The 23,691-nt window shown below is 43.5% G+C and overlaps 1 protein-coding gene across 1 annotated transcript; it reads right to left on the reverse strand.

Annotated features, from left to right (window-relative positions):
* Positions 1–96: 96 nt before the first annotated feature.
* LOC132083517 (potassium-transporting ATPase alpha chain 2-like) lies at positions 97–23,691 on the reverse strand. The gene is made up of 23 exons (XM_059488220.1): positions 23,454–23,691; positions 21,646–21,792; positions 20,276–20,335; positions 18,834–19,037; positions 18,143–18,256; positions 17,514–17,648; positions 16,290–16,407; positions 15,501–15,769; positions 14,219–14,417; positions 13,701–13,810; positions 12,862–12,996; positions 12,436–12,628; positions 12,058–12,233; positions 10,897–11,033; positions 10,123–10,273; positions 8,020–8,188; positions 7,230–7,384; positions 6,101–6,224; positions 5,332–5,477; positions 4,181–4,314; positions 1,919–2,020; positions 1,300–1,391; positions 97–579 (listed from the first exon to the last, which is right to left on the reverse strand). Exons 1-23 carry the CDS (start codon positions 23,460–23,462, stop codon positions 551–553), a joined length of 3,108 nt encoding a protein of 1,035 aa, XP_059344203.1. The 5' UTR covers positions 23,463–23,691; the 3' UTR covers positions 97–550.

Consider the following 23,691-nt stretch of genomic DNA (forward strand, 5'->3'; position numbering starts at 1 on the left):
GACCCCATTCCACTCAGATTCTCTCAATCTTTAATTTAAAAAAAATAAATAAGACAGAGAACAAAAAAAAAAAAAAAAAAAAAAAAAAAACCCACATTTTTTTCTGGAAAAAAAAATATTTTATTATCAAATTATTCCTATACAGCACAATTACCCGTGGCAAGGTAAAACAGATCTAGGTGTGCCCTCACTTGGAATTCAGTTCTACCAGCACAAAAATCAACAAACAACTCCTTCAGTGCAAATTAATGCCTTGGATCGTGGGGAATTCCTGTCTTTGGACTGCTTTCCTCTCAGAGTTCTCTCCAACTCCATCTTTGAACGAGGGAAAATCGTAGTAGTTACAAAAATAGGTAGCATTTCAATTTCTAGGCTTTACAGTACAGTGGGAGGTAATTGCTCAGCCTCTAAAGTCCTTTTTTCTTCATTGAATCCATGAAATCTCTGCACCCCAGCACGGGGTGGATCCATGCTCGATATTGCACAGACAGGACTTGAAAGCAGCAGAGGCTGGGCCGGGTGGGGAAGGAGCTCTCCTGTGTCAGAGTCTTCAGTAATACATGTTCTTGTCCCACCAACCTGCAGGAGAATGAGAGGGATAATATTAAAAATAAAAATTTAAAAAATTAAAAATAATATTAAAAATAATTATAATTACATAATTATGTATAATTATATAATTTATATATAAACATATATTTATTTTATATAATAAATGCATTTTATATATTTATATTAAATAAATATATTTATTTAATATAATTTATTATATATATTATAATAAATAAATATATAATTATATATAATACATTTTTATAATTTATTGTATATATTGTAATGATAATTATAATATATAATTATATAATATATAATTATATAATTATATAAATATATAATTATATAAATATATAAATATAATAATAAATAATATAAATGTATTATTTATGTGAATTTAAATAAATTTTTATGTATTATATATGTAAAAAATAAATTTATATCTAAGTAAATATATAGTATATAGTATACAGTATATATAGTATATATTATAATTTTACTATATATTATAATTATATTATATATAGTTATATATAATTATATAATTATATATTCTATAATATTAGAAATAATAATAAAAAATTGGGGTGTTTTCCTCAAAAAGGCAAAGTGATCATTGGATAAAAATTGTTCAATTTTCAGCATTCACCTGCGAGTGGCAGCTGAGGTGGGGGTGGGAGTGAAAGGGTGGGAAAGGACACATGAAATGAAAATATTTAATTAAAATTAGAGGAGTGCACTCACTTCCTGGGTGTCTCCTGATGATCAGCTTCCGGATTTCATCGTAGACCCAAATCAGGATAGCAAAAGGCACAGCCACAAACCAGTACTGGAACCTGAGAGTGAGGACAAAAATCTCCCTCAGAAACACCTGAGAACAGCTCAGCTCCAGTTCTGGGGTCTCTGTGCTCTTCAATGTCACCAAAACAAATCTGCCCCTCCTTGGACCTCTTCCTTTCTCCTAATTAATCTCCCAAATAGATCATGAGCATGTAAAGCCTCCCAGTCTTAAATGCTTCCTGGATTAATTAATTCCAGGTCCTATTCAGAAGGAAATTTTGCCTGGTGTTATCACAGCAATAAATCATCTGACTGATTTATTTAAAAGAAAAGTTAAATGCTGGATGTGCTCATCAAAACCTTGGAGATGCTGGAAGAAATATTTAAATGTTGGTTTTGCACAGGTGGCTTTTTGGATCCTCAGTAGGAAATCCAGTAGGAGAACATGGAAATTATGGCAGTAATGGCCTTTTTGGCCAAGAAACAGAGATTAATATAATGAATTTTTAAAAATATTTCTCCTGCAGTGGTGCAGGATTCTGTTCTGTGCCCACAAGGAGGGCAGGGGAAGCTCAGAGCTCACCTGAGTGGAGTGAAGTTCAGGGCTGTAACATGTCCAAGGCCATAGGTGAGAATCAAAGCAATTCCTATCTGGGAAAATATCCCCACCCAGATGACTTTGTTCCTGCAGGAAAAACAGAGAGGAAGAGTTAACCCTCTGTAAGAGAACTGAGTTAACCCCCAGTGAGAGAATTAAATCAACTCCAGAGTTAACCCCCTGTGAGTGTTAAATTAACCCCAGAGTTAAACCCCTATGAGAGAGCTGATCCAGAGTTAACCCCCAGTGAGAGAGTTGAGTTAACCTTCTATGAGAGGGTTAAACTAACCCCAGAGTTAAACCCCTGTGAGAGGGTTAACTCCAGAGTCAACCCTCTGTGAGAGGGTTAATCCCAGAGTTAAATCCCTGTGAAAGAGTTGAGTTAAACCCCGAGTTAACCCCCTGTGAGAGGGTTTAATTAAACCCAGAGTTAACCTTCTGTAAGAGTTAAATAAACCCCAAAGTTAAACCCCTGTGATAGAGTTAACCCCCTGTGAGAGGGTTAAATTAACCCCAGAGTTAACCCCCTGTGAGAGGGTTAACCTCAGAGTTAAACCCCTGTGAGAGAGTTTAGTTAAACCCCTGTGAGAGGGTTAAATTAACCCCAGAGTTAAACCATTTTGAGAGAGTTAAATAAACTTCAGTTAACCCTCTATGAAAGAGTTAAACTAACCCTAGAGTTAAACCCCTGTGAGAGGGTCAAATTAACACTAGTTAAACCCCAGTGAGAGAGTTGAGTTAACCCTCTTTGAGAGAGTTAAATTAACTCCAGAGTTAACCCCTGTGAGTTAAATAAACCCCAGTTAACGCTCTGTGAGAGGGTTAAACTAACCTCAGAGTTAAACTCCTATGAGAGGGTTAAATTAATCTCAGATTTAACCCCCTGTAAAAGGGTTAAATTAACCCCAGAGTTAACCCTCTGTGAGAGAGCTGAATTAACTCCAGAGTTAAACCCCTGTTTAACTCTGGTGTTAGTTGTGATATTAACCCACTGTGAGAGAGTTAAACTAACCCCAGAGTTAACACCCTGTGACAGAGCTGAGTTAAACCCCTGTGAAAGGATTGATTTAACCCCAGAGTTAACCCCCTGTGAAAGAGTTAAACAAACCCCAGTTAGCCCTCTGTGAGAGTTAAATTAACCCCAGAGTTAAACCCCCTGTGAGTTTAACCCTAGAGTTAAACCCCTGTGAGAGGGTTGAGTTAACCCTCTGTGACAGAGCTGAGTTAGCCCCCTGTGAGAGGGTTAAACTAACCCCAGAGTTAACCCCCTGTGTGCCAGCAGGACCCTTCTGGATCCCTGCACTCCTGCTCCAGGTGAGCTCTGCAGGCACAGGGCTGGGCTCTGTCCTGTGCCCCAGGTGCTCCTGCCTGTCCTGGCAGCATTCCCAGCCCAAATCCAGCTGTGGGAGACACCCAGCAGCACTTCCTCAAGGCTGCTGCTGCTCCGGGAACGTGCTCAGGGTGACTCAGGTGTTAATGCAAGGAGGAAGCACACACATAGGTGTAGGCTGCAGATAAAGGATGGAAAATAAATTGCTCTGCTATCAGAAAGCCCGGGAGGCAATGCCAGCTCTGCTGCTGGCCTCTGGCCCAGCTGATATTTGGAATTCTCCTGGGGTTGGAGGTTTGCAGAGGGCGGCCAGCACTGTCTGCAGGAGTTTGGCCAGCTGGTATCTCCCTTCCCAGAGCCTCGAGTTATCTCAGGGAAGTCCAGACTTGCTATCTCTTGATAAGGAGTTCAGAAAGTAATCTGGAAGAGAAACTCCCTTTCTTTTCTCTAGTAAACATTTTAATGAATGGAAAGTTGGTTTTAAGCTGGTGCATTTTTAGAATAACCAGCACAATGTCTTTAAAGAAAATCCCTACCCTGAAGCAGAAACGAGGCTGAGGGGAGGTGTAATAAAATATTTGCCTGAGATTTGTGATTGTTCAAGGCCAGGCTTAATCTTTGTGCAAAGACTGAAAACGAGAGGGCCAAATCACTGAGCTCACCTGCTTCTGAAGGGAGCAGGAGGCTGACTTGAACTGCAGGTTTAGATTAGATAGGAGAAAAATCCTTCCCTCAGAGGGAAATTCTTCCCAGTGAGGCCCTGGCACAGGTGCCCAGAGCAGCTGTGGCTGCCCCTGATCCCTGGCAGTGCCCAAGGCCAGGCTGGAGCAGCCTGGGATGGTGGAAGGTGGGATGAGATGAGTTTAAGGTCTCTTCCAACCCAAACCATCGTGGGATTGTGCGTCTGCTAAACTCACCTGAAGAGGCCCTGGCGGAAAATGGAATTCCTGCGAGTTTTCCTGATGATCAGATCAGCCACCTGCTGGATGGTGATGCTGACAAAGAAGGCTGTGTAGCCAGTCCACTGCAGGTATATGCGCTGGTAGTGGGTCTACAGAGCCAAAGAAACACCAAAACCATTTTAATTCACACCCTCCCACCTTCCCCAGGCTGCTGCCAACCCCCATGAGAGATTTCATGGTGTGAATGCAGGGCTCCTCCAGATTTAAATGCTCAGATTTGGGCCCAGCTTTATTCCAGAGCTGAGTCACGAGGCTGCAGCATGAGCTGGGGGTGAGGAGTGTTTGTGTGGATTTATCAATGCCTGCTGTGCCTTGTGATTCTGCACAGGGAGAGGGGGAGGCTGCAGAGAGCTTGGCAGAGGGGCTGGGAGAGCATGGTGAGGATGGATTGTGAGGGATGGTGAGGATTGATTTTGAGGGGTTTAACCACCCAGACCAGAGAGGAAGATGCACCTGCAGGGGCTGTGAGAGGATGATGAGGATTGATTTTGGGGGGGTTTAACCACCCAGACCAGAGAGGAAGGTGCAAGGAGCTGAGAGAGGAGGGCAAGGATGGATTTTGAGGGGTTTAAACATCCAGACCAGAGAGGAAAGTGCATGGGGCTGGGAGAGGATGGTGAGGACTGATTTAGAGGGATGGTGAGCATTGATTTTGAGGGATTTAAACATCCAGATATTGAGACATCCAGATTTTAAACATCCAGAGGGGTTTAAACATCCAGAGAGGAAGGTGCACCTGGAGAGGCTGTGAGTGAGAAGGTGGCAAATTGTTGAAGAATGAATGAAAGAGCAGAGGCTGAATGAAGGAGCTGTGTGGCAGGGAGCCCTAAAGAGTCTCCCCTGCAGGAGCGTGAGATGAAAACCAATTCTATTTCCATTAAACCTCATTTGCATTCCCTATCCCTTTCTTTTGGGGGAATTTTTAAGCAAGCAGGTGGACAGGGAATTTTCAGGGTGGAATTTTCTGTGTGGATTCCTCATAATTAATTCCTATTAATAATTAATACCTAGCAATAATTAATTCCTATTAAAAATTAATTCCTAATAATTAATTCCTATCAGTTCATTCCTATTAATTGTAAAGGGAATTTCCAGGGCTGCTTTACCCATTGCTGTCCGTAGGAATCCTCAAAGTCGTTGATGGCATTGTTCTCCCAGTTCACCCTCACTCCCAGCAGCGTGGAGGGCAGGAACCCCTGCTCAGCGTAGACCGTGAAATAGGTGACAAAAGCCCCCACCGACTGCATGATTCCTGCAGAAACAAAGGGGCAGCAATGATGAAAAACCGAAATTAAGGAGCGCTGGATGCATGAAACGTGCTAGAGGTAGTTTGAGAGTTTTGGTGCTGGGAATTTCTTGCACTCTGTAGTTAAAACCTCATTTAATTGCTGAATAATGAGCAACAGGAGGGAGCTGTTGGGTTTGCAGAGGGAGGGGTTGAGTTTCATCTCCCAAATTTATATTTTTTAAATTAATCAGCTTGATCTTGCTTTGCTGACAGAAGAGAGAGAGTCTGGGAGGCCAACCCACCAATCTGCAGGTAGGAGTAAATTTATATTTTTTTAAAAATGAATCAGCTTGATCTTGCTTTGCTGACACAAGAGAGAGAGTCTGGGAGGCCAACCCACCAACCTGCAAGTACAAGTAAATTTATATATTTTTTAAATGAATCAGCTTGATCTTGCTTTGCCGACAGAAGAGAGAGAGTTTGGAAGGCCAACCCACCAACCTACGGTAGGAGTACACAGCAGGAGTACACAGGGGTTTGAAGAGGGAGGGGTTGAGTTTCACCTCTTAAATTTACATTTTTTAAAATTAATGAGCTTGATCTTGCTTTGCTGACACAAAAGAGAGAGAGTTTGGAGGCCAACCCACCGATCTGCAGGTAGGAGTAGACAGCCAGCTGCTGGTTCACCAGCCGGTCCCTCCTCTTGTTCCGGGGTCTCCTGTTCATGATGTCACTCTCAGCTTTCTCATAAGCCAGAGCCACCGAGGGGATCTGCAAGAGAAACAAACCCTCAGGGGCTGGGGGGCAATTTTTGCCTGATTTTTGGGGGTTTAGAAGCAATTTGTAGTTCCCAAGTGGTTCTGCTGAATGTTGGCAGAACAGAGAGGAAGATCTGTGTGGATCCCTAATAATTAATTCATTCTTATTAATTAATTCCTATTAATTGTAAAGGGTTTGGGGAAAATCTGAAATATGCATGGATCTGGTGATCAATACAAAATCTAGAGGAGGTTAACAATAATTGAACATTAATTTAAAATTAAAGGGTCATCCAGGTCCCTTGGGCTGGGCTGGATGGAATGTGAGGTGTAGGTGCAGAAATCCCTCTGATGTCTTGGTTAAAACACAAGATAATATATAATATATAATATATAATATATAATATATAATATATAATATAGTATATAGTATATTGTATATTGTATATTGTATATTGTATATTGTATCTATTATATAGTATATATTGTATATAGTCTATATTATATATACTATAATATAGTATATAGTATATAGTATATAGTATATAGTATATAGTATATAGTATATAGTATATAGTATATAGTATATAGTATCTATTATATAGTATATATTGTATATAGTATATATTATATATACTATATTATATATTATATATCATATATTATTGTTCTTATATTTTAATTATATTATATTATATTATATTATATTATATTATATTATATTATATTATATTATATTATATTATATTATATTTATTATTTTATTTCATTTTTATACATAATTGTTCACTGCTGATTCTAGCCTGCACCAGATGTCTTTGCTTCCTGCTCCCTTCCTGCAGGTTATTGTTGTTTTCTACTCTTTTTTCTCTCTACCTGGCTGCTTTTAATCCCTTTTTTCGCTGCCTTTCTCATCTGTAGGATAAATCCCCTGTTCAGGATGTGCCTCCACCCCCAGGCCCTGTCCCTGGCAGGATATTCCAGCAGGAAATAAATGACTTTGGAGCTGCCAACTCACAATGTCCGTGCCCAGGTCGATGAAGAGGATGGTGATGGTGCCAATGGGCATTGGGATGCTGGCGATGATGTAGATGAGGAAGGGGCAGAGCTCAGCAATGTTTTTGGTCAGGGTGTAGGCAATGGTTTTCTTCAGGTTGTCAAAGATCAGGCGGCCTGGGGGAACAGAAAATTCTTCTGTCTAAGGGAATTTCTATCAGGAAAAAAAGTTCAATTTAACTAAATGAGGCAGAAACATTTACTGCTTATTTCTGCTTCCCTCATGTGTTTCATCATGCGTTTTGTAATTTGGTTTTGTTGGGTTTTTTAAGCTCCCCTCCCTTAAAGGCTTCTAAAAACTCAAGTGTAATAAAACATTTCTTTTGATGAGGCAGTTTGAGGGGAAAAGCCTCATTCCCCAAAATGCTGTGGTTGTGATGGAAACCACAAGTGAAAGAAGAGTGTGATGAGTGCTCCTGTCTTAGGTGAAGCACAGTGCAGGTGATGTGTGGGAAAATAACAGAGGGAAAAGGTGGAGAAAATAATTTCTATCTTTGTGAGGCTTCAGACTGCATTGGGACAGGTCAGGAAATGCTTTTATCTGAAGCCTAATCAAACAGAGACAGCAAATTTTTATTATGTGTGAGGAGGAAGATTATTTCCTTATTCTCTGATTGTCACGTGTAGAAATGGATTTAATTCCCAGCTTTCCCAAATATCAAATCCACAATTCCAGAAAGAGAAGAGAGGAAGATCAGGAGGCCCTGCCGGCTGTTTCCAGCTCAGAAAGTGGAAAACAACATAATCTTTACCTTCCTCCACTCCTGTGACAATGGAAGCAAAGTTATCATCCAGCAGGACCATATCAGCTGCGTTTTTGGCTGCATCAGAGCCAGCAATGCCCATAGCAATCCCAATATCTGCTTTTTTTAGGGCAGGGGAGTCGTTGACTCCATCTCCAGTCACGGCAACCACAGCTCCCTGGAACACACAAAAGCATCCAGATGTGGCTTTGGGAGGAGAGGGTGGATACTGCCAGCATCAATCTTTACATTTCTAACAGAAAAATGCTGATAGGAAATTCTGAATCCTCTCTGTACCCACATCAAACACAGCCAGGGGTCAGGAGGGTGGTGGGCAGGGTTGGGAGAGCAAGCCCAGAGTTTTGTGTGGTTCCCTTTACAGTAGAGACCTGGAAAATTCAGGGATGTGATTCACTGCTTCCTAAAGAGTAGATATCTCAATTAGATGCATTTCAAATGCAATTAGTCTGATAGTTTGGTATAAAGAGGATTTAAGATTTGGATATCTGCTCTATGTGTGCGTGGTCCTTCCCTGTCTGAGCAGAGCCAGGCTCACCTCTGACATCTGGGGGAGGTTTGATTAACACAAAATGTCCTGGATTTTTTAATGAAGTGCTACAGAAACAGCCAGGCTTCATCTGATTCATAAATTATGTAACTGTCGAGTTAGAGCCTGTCCTCATCCTATCCCAGCAGCTTCTGGCCATCCTCAGTCTGTGCTGGAATTCTCCACTAATCCAAAAGATGGAAAACTCTGATTATCCAGCTCAGCTTCTTTGTTATCTCCCTGAACATCTCCTGCAGCTCCAGGCTCTGCTCTGGCTGGTGCAGAAGTTTCTGTCTCGGTTCAAGGCAGGGTGCTCAGAGTGGGGACAAAGCCAGGCAAACTGATTAATAAAATGCTGAATTTCCTGTCCCTAGGGGGATTGAGCACAGTGTCACTACCTATAAATAATGCCATGTACAGAAAGGCTTATAAGCTCTAAGTGCTAAACATAGCTGGAGTGTGGCTGGGGGAGGGTGTTCCTTTTCATCCCTAAAGAGCCAAATCTGCCAGGAGTGTGGGAGTCTGAGCAGTGCAGAACACGTTTACCCACCGTGTGCCTAGCGGAGACCATTCAAAAAATGAAAACCACATCAAATTGAAAAGTTTTATCTCTTTTTTTTTTTAACTCCCTGGAGAGCCCTCCAGGCTTAAACCCAAAGAGCTAATAAAATGCTGACTGGGGAGCTCAGTGCTGGCACGACTACAAAAATAAAATAATATCTTATGCCACATCTTCTCTACAAAGTCCAGGCACAGCACAAGTGCGGCTTTAATTCACAAAATCTACTTGGAAGATGTCATTTTTTACTGGAGAGTCTTTTGATGGCAAGTTTCATCTTTTACAGAGCTCTGTAATTTTTTTTTTTTTTCCTCCTGTGCTGGCTGCACTCCAGGCTGTTTTACATAATATTACCCATGGATGGGACAAACTCTCTTCAAATCCTGCTGCCTGATTTACAGCCCTGGGAAGTAACACAGATAAGAGCTGGTGGTACATTACAGCCCTGGGAAGTAACACAGATAAGAGCTGGTGGTACATAAATCACGCTCTGGCATTCTGTGGGGTTCATACCTCAGAATCACAAATAATCTAGGCTGGAAAAGACCTGTGAGTTCACCTGCTCACCCAGCACTGCCACAAACCAGTTCCACTCCCAAACGTTCCTGTGGGCAGCAGGACATGGCTCTGAGCAGCCACAAGAGATAAGAGGAGAGGATGTGGCAGCAGCATTGCTTTTATCTGGGTTTAAAGAATTTCCGAGGGAATTCTCCTTCCCAGCCAGGGCACAGGAGGCTTTTTGTGCTTCTCAGAGTGCCAGGGACAATCCATGCTCTGGCTACAGCTCCAAACCCAGGGAAAGCTCATTTTGTCACGGGGAGCTGTGTCTGCAGCGGGAATTTGAGCGGTTTGGATTGAGTCCAGGCAGCTTTCATGGCAATCTGTTAGATAACGTTCTGGCACAGGGAAAGGACTATAAACAGAGCTTGGAGAGCACTGGGAATTGGCTCCCAGCCTCCAAACCTTGCTCTGTGTGTGTGTGTGACCTTTGCCAGGCCTGCCTCACCTGCCTCTGACAGCCCTCCACGATGATCAGCTTCTGCTGGGGCGAGGTGCGCGCGAAGACGATCTCGGCGTGCTCGCGCAGGATCGCGTCCAGCTGCTCCGAGCTCATGTCCTTCAGCTCCATCCCGTTCACCACGGCTGCCGTGGCTTCCCTGCAAGAGCCACAGGCAGGGCAGGGTGGATTTTTGGGTTAGAAGGGTGGGATGGGCATGCAGCTGGATGGCGGGAAAGCGGCAAATTGATTTAATTGCGGAGGCGTTTGTTGGTAATCAGCAGGAGTTGAGTGAAAGGCACTGCAGAAATCCAGAGTGGATCACAGTCACTTCTGGATACAGAGGGGTCTCATTGAAGCTTCAGAAAATGCATTTTAAAGAGGCCTCTCACTGGGAGGAGCAGAGGAAGACATCACTTCTGCAAAGAGCTTTTATCCTTCCCTTGTGATGCTATTTTTTCCCCATTTAAGGGGTGAAGGAGGAATTTGGGCTGATGGTCCAAACTGGGTCGTGTGATGCTGAATTTTGCTCTGTGTGTGTGTGTTTAGTCAAACAGGCAGTGACAGTGACTTCCACATGATGTGCAAAGAATAATTCCCCAGATTTTCTTCTCGGGCAGCAGAGATGAAAACCACCGCGTGGACACATTTAGGTGGAGATGACTCGAGAGTGGGAATGTGTCATAAAAAAAGCAGAAAGCAGCGGGGATGTAGAATAAAAGCACCATGGAGGGAGCAGGGAAATGAAGCCCTGGGGGCTGCCCAGGCTCTGCTGGCTCTCACCTCCTGTTGACCTGCTCCACAGGGATGTTGAGGCGCTTGGCAATGTCCTCCACGGTCTCGCTGGTGGCCGAAATGATGCCCACGCTCTTGGCGATGGCCTTGGCCGTGATGGGATGGTCGCCAGTGACCATAATGACCTGAGCAAGGGACAAGTGAGTGCCAAATGGCCAAAGGTGGGGGGAGATAAGGGACAATGTCCGGTTTTGGGGAGCAGGAAGCACTTTGGGATCAGAGCAGCGCTGTGTACACAGCAGAGGGAGATTAGGGGCGGTAATTGCCCAGCTCTGTACCAACATCTGGGCTCTGCCTCTCTTCCTGAGGCTGCTTTATCAGGGCTCTGGAGGAAGAACTCGTCACAGGCAGCCAGATTAGAATAATGCAGAATAAAGGAGCCCTTATATAAGGATCTATATTAGGTACATTCAGTGGGGAGGGTTTGTTAGGATACTGCATCTTAAAATGGATCCTTGTGACTGAGGTGTCCTGACAGATAAGGCACAGCCTTTTCTTGCTTTTCTCAAAGAAAAATTGCCAGATCTTCAGGCTACAGAAAATTTCATCAGGGTTGGAGTTTGGGATTAGTCTTGTCTGAGATCTGTAATTCCAAATAAGATTTTCCTTGATTTAGATAGATTTCACTTCTGCTTAGGGCTGAAAGTTTACTTGTGGGTCCCAGGGAGTGAAATTAGGGGAATTACTGCTTCAGGTTCCACTTGAACAGTGTTAAGATTGGTGATTCCTCTGGGTAAATGTTCAAAGCAGTGTCCTGATGCCTTCTCTAGAATTGTTTCTATCAATCACCTTACTCTGTTTACAAGCAAGTAATTCCAGCTGGTGTGGGTTCTGCATTCTAGAAATGAATCTGATAAGAGAGTATCTGAGCTTTTGCAAATTTGGATTTCCAGGTTTGAGGGGTTTGTGCAGTTCCTATAGTCTGATTCCCACTTAAATGAAAATGTTTTGTCTCTAGGGATTTTCTAAATTGAAATTATACAATGGTCTTAACTAAGGTTAAGATTTTTAGTAGCTGTTGCTAGAAAGATAATTAGTGACGATGTGGCAGAAGATCTTAAATTTTAAATACTTTAAATAATACCTAAAATAATCATAATGGGTCTTTCTGCAGTGAACCCACTGTGTTTTTCTCTGTAAAATCCTCACCTTGATGCCAGCACTGCGGCACTTGGAGACGGCGTCGGGCACCGTGGAACGGGGTGGGTCAATCATGGACAGGAGCCCCACAAAGCACAGGTTGGAGGTTGGGAAGTTCATGGAATCTGTGTCAAACTGGAAGGACTCTGGAAACTCATTCTCAGGCAGGTACAAGTGGCAGAAACCTGAAAAGGTATTTAGGTTGGTGAGATGGGTAGGAAAATGTGGGAGAAAGAGGAGAGGCTTTGCTCTTGCCCATGGAACTCCAGCATTAAACCATTTTTCCAGGCATGCTGGATGTGCCAAGACTTTAAACCCCATTTCGCAGGTTTTACAGCTGAATTTTACCCCATTTTCATGTTTCACCCTGTTTTCCCAGGCACTCACCCAGCACTCTCTCCCCCATGCCCCCCAGCTCCATGTAGGCTGTCTGGAAAGCTTCTGCCTTCTCGCTGTCCAGAGGCTCCTCCTTGCCGTTGATCATGATGGTGCTGCACCTCTCCAAAATCCTCTCTGGGGCCCCTTTCATCACCAGCAGGAAGCGTTTGTCCTGGGGGTCGTCAGTCTCGTGGATGGAGAGCTGTGCCACAAACAGGAGAGGGGTTGGAAGAGCTCAAATTGTCCTCATTTCCTTCTGGTTTCCCATGGGATTAATGTTCTTTTCCATGAAGAAATCATGAATCCCATCAAGTGGAATGAGCTGTATTTATTATAACTTGAATTACCCCATTAAGGCTTCCAGGTCACTCATTGCTGCATCAGGCCCAGTGATAGAAGCAATCTGCCATGATTTCCAAAAAAAATGAAACACACCTGGAATTTGTTGGTGGAGTTGAAAGGGATTTCAGCCACTTTCCTGTTCTGTGCTCTAATGCTCATCACGTCCCCCAGAATGACCTCAGAGAATTTCAGCAGAGCTGTCTCAGAGGCATCTCCAACCACGACCCTCTGTGGGCACAAAGGAAGAAAACATTTTACTTTTACATTTCCACAATTCCATGGCATTCTGCACACTTCAGCGACAAGGAATTTCCATTTTTATGTTCAAGTTATCCTGGAAAAAAAAATATTAAAATAGAATTTGGGGGTGTCTGCTTTGCTCTTGGAGTTGGAACTGAGCCACAGCAAACTGTAAAGCAGATTTGGGGTCACACTCAGGGCACTACAGGTGAGCTGAGGCACAAACCCAAATTAATTTGAAGATGGTGTTGATGAGTAAACAGCAGGTTTGTCCTGGTAGCCCAGTCAGTAGAATTTACTACCTTCAAGCAGTCATGTGGAAAGACATCAATTAAGGCATGTTTACCTTTGCTATAATAAATTAACAGTGCAGTAATTACTGTTCCTGCTACTTGTCTTGCCCTTTTCCTGGCAGGCACAGTTGGGTTTGGACAATGCACAGGGACTTTTGGGGCTGTCCTGTGCAGGGCCAGGAGTTGGGATTGTGGTTCTCCTCTGATTCAGAATAATTTGCATTTCTATGCTCTTGGCTGTGCGATTTTTTTATCCTGTGTTACATTTTTTATATGAGTGAACAGCAGTAAAACCACTGTCAGTAGGAGCTTACTGGTAAAATGAAGATTGTTAAAGCCAAACAGAGAAAATTGTTTTTTCAGAGGAAGGGGAACAAGCTGATGTGAAGTCAGAGGTACCTTCATGATGGGGAGATTTTCCTGTCCTGGCCGGAATTCCGCCCGGTTGCAGAGAGTGACAATTTTTGATAACGCTGTCCATGTGGGGGAACTTTGATCAAAGGGCTGGGCTGAGAGAAGCAAAACACACATTACATCTTTTAGCACGCTGCATGACACAAGTAAAATCTTGATGGTGAAAAAACAGAACTGACCTATTTGCAGACAAAAATTATTGTTTTGACAGCTTGTTTTATGGAAAAAAAATCATATAAATTTTCCCTCCAGCAGTGCTGGCAAAGGGGTTTGGATGATGTTTGTTTAATTTCCTACTAAATGTACTCTTGGCAATAGGTTCTGGAGTAGAACCTCCTTCAGGTTTACTTCCTGTGAGTGGAATTCAACATTAATTATTTTTTTTCACATGTCACATGGCTAAGGAGGAATTTCCACGTGTAGAAGGAAGAAATGTCTGATTTAGCCACAAAAAAGGAGCATCCTGGGATGGATCCTTCCCACACCCCCATTTTCCCATTTACTTGTTTGATCTTCACTGGTGTCGGCTGAGTAGATCTGGTTGTCAAACCAGAGGTGGGCAACAGTCATCCTGTTCTGGGTGAGTGTTCCTGTCTTGTCGGAGCAGATGATGGAGGTGGAGCCCAGGGTTTCCACGGCCTCCAGGTTCTTCACCAAGCAGTTCTTCTTGGCCATGCGCTTGGCCGTGAGGGACAGGCTCACCTGGCAGGAGGGAAGGGGCCCAGCTGTCACCAAGGTGTGGCTACACACAGGTGTAACGAGATTGCATTCTCCTGGTATATCTTTTGTGGGGTTTGTAAGAGAATATTTTTAATTTTTCATTTTTGTTGACTGCAGTGTTTTTGGTTTTTTTTTTCCCTCTCTTTTTTAATTTAGAATCTGAAGTTTGGTTGTAACTAGCACAGGTAGATTTGCTGCTGATAGGAACCTACTTCCTGCTGATAGAAATAATAATGTCCTATCAGAGGCTGTTTGAGGTGGAGGAACATGAAAAGGGCAGGGAGCCGCTGATCACCAGCTCCATGGATCCTGCAATGATTCCCTTCATTGTTTGCTGCTGGGGTGCTTTGGTGTTGCAGACATCTTTTATGAAAAATCCTTTCCTTAGGATTTTTTCCTCCTGAGAAGCTGACAGGCCTCAGGGACAAAATGCAAACAATGGTTATCTGCTGCTGTGGAATGCAACAGGTGCATCTGGGATTGGTCTCATGTGGTTGTTTCTAATTAATGGCCAATCACAGCCCAGCTGGTTCAGACACAGACCCGAGCCACAAACCTTTGTTATCATTCTTTCCTATTCTATTCTTAGCCAGCCTTCTGATGAAATCCTTTCTTCTATTCTTTTAGTATAGCTTTAATGTAATATATATTATAAAATAATAAATCAAGCCTTCTGAAACATGGAGTCAGATCCTCATCTCTTCCCTCATCCTAAGATCCCTGTGAACACGGTCACACTTTGGAGCCAGCAGTGTGTGCTGCTCCTCAGGCAGGGAGGGATTTTAGTGCTGGACAATTGGTAATAAGTGGAGTTTTCATGTGACTTTCAGGGTACAATGTCCCCACTTCCAAGTGGGAGCGGGTGGTGGGGAAATGAGTTACGTCATTGTACTCAGCAGCCATCGAGGCAGAGCAGCACTTGAACTTAAACCCCAGCTGGCTTTGAGATGAATGACTCAGTTACACCAGAATTACCAAATGAAGGATTTATCCTTGGAATAATAACCCCCATCCCTCCCCAAAGCCAAGCCAGCCCAGAGCTGGAGAAGCCCAGCGCAGACTCACCGTCACCGTGGCCAGCAGCCCCTCGGGCACGTTCGCCACAATGATGCCGATGAGGAAGATGATGGAGTCCAGGATCTTGTAGCGCATGGAAACGGAGATGATGAAGAAGAGGACCCCGATGGAGATGGCCACCCCTGCCACCAGGTACACGAAGTGCTCGATCTCGATGGCGATGGGCGTCTTCTCGTTGCCCACGCCCGAGGCCAGGGAGGCGATGCGGCCAATGATGGTGCGGTCCCCGGTGTTGATGACAATGCCGGTGGCAGTGCCTGCAGGGACAAAAAACTGTCACCTCCAGGGCACACAAACACTCTGAGGAAGCTGCAGGCTGACATTCCAACAGGTGTTGATGGGAAAATTGTGAGGAAACCACTGTCAGTTCAAATCCATTGATTGGTGCAGCCATAACCACGCTGCGTGTTGGAACAAATGCCAAGTGTGACCACCCCCAAGGTCACTCTTTAATCTGCTCTGGTCAAAATTCATGCGGGCAATTAAACCTCTCTCAAGTTCCTCAAAGCAGAATTACTCAAATGAGTTAGCAGGACTAAACAGCACCTGTGCAGGTGCCTTTTTTGGGTCTCTTCTCTCTGTAAGATGATATGTAATAAAAATTAGAAACATTCAGTTCCCCTGAAGTTGCTGAAGGGAGGTGAAAGATTAACTAGAAATAAAGATAAAAGGATGTAAAGGTGTGCGCACAGGATAATAAACATGGCTGGAGCCAGTGGAGAAACAGATAAAGAAGAAGAAATGGGATTTCCATGATGAGTTTCAGGATCAGCTCACCTTCCACACAGGTGGTGGAGTAGAAGGCAATGTTCCTGGTCTCCAGGGGGTTCTCGTGGGTGAACTCACAGGAGCGGGACTGTGGCTCTGACTCCCCTGTGAGTGAAGAATTGTCCACCTTTAATGAAAAGGAGACATGCCCAGATTAAAGTCAGCAGTACACAGAGGTGTCCAGCCTGGGAGGTGAGGTGGCAGCTTCATCCATATCCATATATCCATATATCCATATATCCATATATCCATATATCCATATATCCATGTATCCATATATCCATATATCCATATATCCATGTATCCATATATCCATATACCCACATATCCATTTATCCATTTATCCATATATCCATATATCCATATATCCATACATCCATATATCCATGTATCCATATATCCATACATCCATATATCCATACATCCATATATCCATATATCCATACATCCATATATCCATATATCCATATATCCATACATCCATATATCCAGGTATCCATATATCCATATATCCATATATCCATACATCCATATATCCATACATCCATACATCCATACATCCATACATCCATATATCCATATATCCATATATCCATACATCCATATATCCACATATCTATATATTCATATATCCATATATCCATACATCCATATATCCATACATCCATACATCCATATATCCATACATCCATACATCCATATATCCATATATCCATTTATCCATACATCCATATATCCATACATCCATATATCCATACATCCATATATCCATATATCCATATATCCATATATCCATCCAATCAGTGACATCAACACCTCTCAGTGCCTCTTCTCTGAGCTGCTGCTGTCCCTGACAGAGCCTATTTCTGTGGGAATTCAGGTCAGCCAATGATGTGTGTCTGTCAGTGGGACTTTGAGCAGAAGCCTGAGAAAACATCCAAATTTTGAGGATCTGCCTCCAGTAGAAACTCTCAGGTTTTATTGGTGCATCTGCCCTGTCCTGGCAAAGAGCAGAGGCAGAACATGGCATGGACTCCTTGGATGTTCAGAGAGGGAGGAGTCAGTCCTAGAGGAGCTCAACATCCCATTCAGGCTTCTGCTCTCTGCCTTCATTAATTTGGTCGAGTCACAGCTCCAATTACCCATATTGGTTGTGTACAAATTACTCCTATGTAATAAATCACTCCAAATTCTGTTTTTCCCCTTTCCTTTGCTCTTCCAAGCCCTATTTACCTTGCAGCCCTGAGTGAAGATGAGGCGAATGTCTGCAGGGATCCTGTCCCCACCCTTGATCTCCACAATGTCCCCAACCACCAGCTGGTCTGCTGGCAGCTCCTTCTTCTCGGCATCCCTGAGGACAAGAGCTTGCTGGAAGACAGAAATGGGACAAAAATGGGACAAAAATTAGCTTTGTGCCACCCTCTACACTGAGATCCTCCCCTCTGTTCTGGGACAGAGCCAGAGCAGGGTCACAGACAGGAAATGAGAGAATATCTGACATCCAGCTGGACTGCTCAGCCTGGAATTTGGGGGATTTGAGATGGGAAGTGGCCTTGGAGATGGGGAAATGCCTTCCAGGGATGTCTCACATGCCATCAGGGCTGCAAAATGTGACACGCAGCACATTTCTCCCTTCCACAGGTTTGAACTGGGCACTGAGATCTCTAACCCAAGGATGTGCATCCCACAATTCACAGATCTGTGAAAGCAACCACCGTGTGCTTTTTAGCAATGCTTTGTGATTCAGGACATTTATCTGGGTCATTTCCCAAGAGATAAATTCAAGTTGAGCTTGCTGGGCTTCCCTCATGCATTATTGGGATGAATTTTGGCCTCATTTGAAAGGCACTGGTGGTTCTCACCTGTGGGATCATCTTGCTGAAGCTGGCCATGATGTTTGTGCTTTTGGCTTCTTGATAATAAGCAAAGATGCCAGTGAGGATGACGACCAGGGCCAGGACTACTCCGAGGTAGAGCTGAACAATAAAAGATATAATTTGATTAATTTAAAACAAGTTTTCATAATCCCTCTGTTAGAATGAATCAGTTCTGTGCTGCTTTAAAATGAGCTTGCGGCCAGGTTAAAGACGGGTTAAGAAAAGAACTTTCAGGTGTTGGTCTGCAAGTGATCAATTGAAGCTTTTTTTTGTGTGTGTATAAAAAAAGGTTTTAATTGTTTTAATGATCTAAAATCCTTCCCTAAACTGACACAATCCTGATTACAGTGTAAAAATATTTTAAAAAATAGCAGAGTAGAACTCAAAAAGGGGAATTATTGAGACACTCTTTAGTCTCTGGTTGAAGTCAGAGTCTAAAGTCTTCAGACATTTTTACTGCTCTCAGAATTCTCAAGAATTGTAATTATGCCCAGTGGCTCTCAGACCTTTGCCCAGGCACTCTTTAGGCGCATGGTGTGGCAATGTTTGAGCTTTTATCAGAAGTGTTTGGCAGCGGGAGAGCCTGGTGAGAACAAGAGGCCTCCTTGTAGTTACTGAGTAACTGCGGAGCACTGAAACCACCCAGCGCTGGCGGGGTGGGCGCCCATCCACTCACGTTGTCAAAGGCTGAATCCACGCCCTGAGCCAGCTGGATGCCAAAGGAGATCCAGGAGAAGCCGGCCCCGATCCACAGGAGGATGGAGAAGCCCCCGATCATCTGCTTGAGGAACTTGACAATTTCTGGGGTGGATTTGGGAGGAGTGAGCGCGTTGGGGCCGTCCCGAGCCAAAATCTCTGCTGCTCTTGCACTTGAGAGACCCTGCGGAAGGAGGGGACATGTTTACAGTGAAATCACAAAGAGATTTTTACCCCAACTCAGAGCAACATGCCCATGCTGCTTTTTTTTTCACACATTCTAAATAAAATCACAAAGAGATTTTTACCCCAGCTCAGAGCAGAGTGGTTGTGCTGCTGTTTTTTCACATGATCACAATGAAATCACAGATTTTTACCCCCAGACCAAAATGCTTGTGCTGCTGTTTTTTCACACATTAAAAGTGAAATCACAAAGAGATTTTTACCCCAGCTCAGAACAAAATACTTGTGCTGTTGCTTTTTCACATGTTCACAATGAAATCACAAATAGATTTTCACCCCAGCTCACAGCAAAATGCTTGTGCTGCTGTTTTCTTATATGTTCACAGTGAAATCACAAACAGATTTTTACCCCAGAATAAAATGCCTGTGCTGTTGTTTTTTCACACGTTTACAATAAAATCACAAACAGATTTTTGCCCCAGCTCAGAACAAAATGCCCATGCTGCTGTTTCTTTCAGGGTTGTTTGTGTCACAAGCCAGCTGCAACTCTGATTTCCAAACCTCCTGATTTCAGAGTGGCTGCTATTAATTATCTGCTGTGGAGAAACAGCCATTTCTTATTTCTTCTGGAGCACTGAATCTGGGGCCACATCCTTCAGGAATTTCCATTCTGCTGGTTTTCAATCCAATATAGCTGGACTAAGTGTTTGGAAAGCCAGGGGAAAACTGACATCCTTTTGCTATTATTTTTTCATTTCCACAAGGTGTTTGCAGCTCAGGAGGTTCTTGAAATTCTTGTCTGGGCTCTGGCCACATTGAGTGCTTTGATATTCAAATGTAAGGTGTCAAAGGGACTTGGGTGTAGTTTCTCAAATTTAGATTTTCCTTCAAAATCAGCTCAATCCATGCAGTCTTTGGCTATGAACTGTCACGGTGAAAAGTGAATTGTGGCAAAATCAAAAGATCAGATAACAGCTTTAGAAAAAATGAGGTGCTGGTGCAAAAAACCCTGAGGTGCCATTTTTGATTTCAAAGCAGTAGCTCATCTTTCTTCAGCCTCGAGAGAAACTCCACTTTAAATCCAGGGCAGTGCTCGTTGGCTTGATGGCTTAGGCTTTACTGGGAGCATCAATGCAGGCACCCACACACATCTAACAATGAAATTCCTGCTCCTGGGAGCTCTGGGGAGGCCAGAGGAAAATGACTGAGGCAGTTCCTTAGGAAGCCCTATGCACTTACTTTGTCAATGCTGGTACCATACTTCATCTCCAGCTCCGAGGTGCTGAGCCTGTGGTCATCCTGCATCCCAAGAGAGACAGAAAATTACAATGAGCAGAGCATCAGACTGCTGGAATTTTTATTCCCAAACTACCTGAATCTGGGAACGTGGATGAAGTTGCTTGTATGACACCCCACTTTCATGAATTAGACAAATCTGCACATTGATAAGCAAAATATCTCCCACTGGAAGATGAGAATTTTTTTCCTTTTGATTTGCAGAGTGCTTTTGTAAATAGGTCCCTCCTCCAGCAAATCTGTCACAAGAACAGGGTGGTGTGCTCGTGTTCCTGCTTCTTTTGGATAAATCATTTCTGTCTGCACGCTGCAGGGCTCAGAGTGTGTGTGACAGCAACCTCTGCCCTCGATTGCCAGGGTAGGGAATGTGAATTATCCTCCTCAGTCTGGTGGAAAGGGACAACAGGTTCTAAGCATGGGTAAAAAGGGTGTGGGAGAGGGAAATCTCAAAGCTCTTGTCCTTGGCCTGCAGTGACACCTCTGTGGTATCGTTGGCCTAATTATATCTTGTGCTGAACCGGGATTTAGAAGCCAAGAATTTGAGAGATCTCCCAATTGTTTTCTCAGAGTGATTCATGGGTACTTGGGTGAGTCAATTCCCCTGTCTGTGCTTTGGTTTCTCTTTAGAAACTCGGGAGTGGAGTTACAGCCCCGGTGGCAAAGACAACACAGACAGAAATATTTACCTGCTGCTGAGCAGATCTTGGAAACCTGCTGGGTGAATGGGTGAGAGAACCATGGATTCAATATCTAATTTTGCTGTTCCTTGAGCTTTTAAATGCCATCCAGCCTGTAAATGGCCTCTCCTGTGAGCTGCTCTCACAGCAATCCCAAAAAGAGGTCAGCATAATTACCCTCATGTTCCAGATTGGGAAACTGGAATGTGTGGAGAGGAAGCAACATTTCCAAGAGCAGCCAGCAGGTCAGTGGAGAGCCAGGAGGAAAACACGGATTTCTTGAAGGCCAGAGCAGTTGGTTTGGGTAAAAACCCCTGAGTTTAAAGCTGAGACATGCTCTGGAATCTCTGGAGAACAATTCTGTGGTTCTGCCTCTCCTCTGACTCCTGGCTGGCTGTACAAGTTGAAATGCTGATGGCAGTGATTCCATCTGGGGAATGGCTCCTTTTTGGGCAGATAATGTTCTGTACCACTGGTGGCTTAATTATCCTCTCATTTTAGTATTAATCTTGCACAGGGTTTCACTGGCACACTCCAGGAGGGTGAGGAAGCAAATCCTTCCCTGTGCCAGGATTTTCAGTGCAGGACACTCCCTGGATTTCATGGAATGTGTAATGGAGGCTCAGCAACACTCACCAGGTCCAGTTCTTTCTTCAGATCTTCTGCCTTCTTTTTCTTCTTGTTGCCTTTTTGGTCTTTGTGCTTCTCCTCTTCATCTTCGATCTCTGTTTTTTGCAGATCTTTTGTCCCATAGATCTCAACAGAGTAAACATCAGACCTTCTCTGTAAAAGACCACAAAAAAAGTCAAAATTTTGCAGCTCTACTTTTTTAGACAACTTATAAATTTCTGCTGTCACTTTCTCCTGGCTGCTTAAGGTGTTTTTTCCTGTCTTATCCAGAGATCCATCCAGTTTGTGTTACTGTGATTGGGATCAGGACTTTATCAGGTGCAAATTACAGGGATTGCTTTAGGAATGTACAACACTTCCTGCAGCTCATGGTCTAAAACAAGTGTAGGAGAATATTGCTCAGTACCTCAGCAGTGAAAATTATTCACTTATTTATCAGCTCCAAGAAGAGATCGGTGGAAAAGCAAAATATTCATGAAAGGAAAAGGGAGGGGAAAATTATCCATTGAGAAATTACTTGTTCCTGGAGCTTTTCAGATCCATAACTTCAAGATTGAAATTTTAACTATAATTAATACTTAGCAATAGATATTTGCACTGAATTCAGGTGAAGAATGGAGGTAAACACCAGACTGAATGCCAAGGAGGAGCTGCTCTGTTTCTGCCCTCACAGAGCTCAGACCTGGCAGGGATTTAGCCAACAATTCCCTTCTTTTTGGCAGTGGAATATTGGGCTGTTGACCCAGGGAGGCTGCTGCACCTCAGGGAATGTTTTGCTTTCAGTGATAACTCGGGGGTTGTGCTGTTTCCAAGCCCTGGGTTAACTCTGCAGTGTGCAGGGCAAACTTCCCTCCCGTGCCACTGATTAATGATAACGTTCCAGCTCCCAAATTATCCTGGAAATGACATGCCAGGCCTTGGGAGAGCCATGGGTGACCCCATTCCAGAGGTTTCCTTATGGGTTAAACCCCAGAAGTTCAGGAGAGCCCCCTTGGATGTTCCCTGGTGGGACAAAGCACAAAGCCAGTGCTTGGCTTCCTGAGAGATCTCGGCAATGAGGGAAGAGCTCTCCATAGCATAAAGAAAGCTCAAATAATGGAAACAGCAAGAAAAACAATAATAATTGGGGTATCTTGTTTTTTAATACTATTCTGAACTCAAATCTGTCATCTTATCCTCAGCTGTCCTGTAACCAAAGGAGTGTTTAAATCTTGATGTTGTCTCTTGATGAAGGGGAAAACAAAGAGCTGCTGAGCAGTTTGAGCACTTAAAAGACTGAAATATTATTCCTAAACACTTGATTTTGCTTGGGGATGCACATCCCAGAGACAGGGCATGCCTGTTATAAGTTATGAATTTTTTTCTGCCATGCTGAAGATTCATTATCTGTTTTATCTATTGGGATTTTTTTCTCTTCACCTTCCTCCTCCTCCTCCTCCTTCTTCTCTCTTTAACTCTCCAGCCCAAAAAATCTGTTCAGCTTTTCAAATCCCTGTAGAGCACAGAAACCAGGAAAAGCAACAGCTCTCTGCTGGGAAAACTTAGCAGATAGAAGAGAAAAATAAAGAAATTTTCTGAAGTCAGTAAAATCTACTGTTCACTTGTAAGCATGACCTATGTTGACCTTTAACCTTCAGAGTTTCATAAAATCTCAGATTTTTGGTTCAGCCAGTCCAAGAATTCTTCCCAAGAATGCAAACTGTTCATGTCTGGTATTAATTCAATTTTTCACTTAGCCTGCACTTATAGTATAGATCCACAAAATAAAACTTAGGAAGAAGCACAAGGGGCAGTTCCTTGGGCATTGTACCCACCTTGAGCATCTTGGTGAGTTTATTCCTTTCCTGATGGAGGGAAGCAGCCAAGCCAAAGCCTCTGGATCAAAAGCCAAAAATCTCTGGATGCAAAGCCCAAGCCCAGCTGGGGTCTGTGGTGGCTCAGAGCAGTGCTGGAGTGCAGAATCTCCCCGAGGTGCTGGGTCCCTGTCCTGTTCCAGCAGGTGTTAGCTGGAATGCTGCTCCCACCTCGGCATCCTCCAGGCAGGACCAGCTC

This window comes from Ammospiza nelsoni, chromosome 24 (assembly GCF_027579445.1).
Source record: "Ammospiza nelsoni isolate bAmmNel1 chromosome 24, bAmmNel1.pri, whole genome shotgun sequence".
Taxonomy (NCBI): Eukaryota; Metazoa; Chordata; class Aves; order Passeriformes; family Passerellidae; genus Ammospiza; species Ammospiza nelsoni.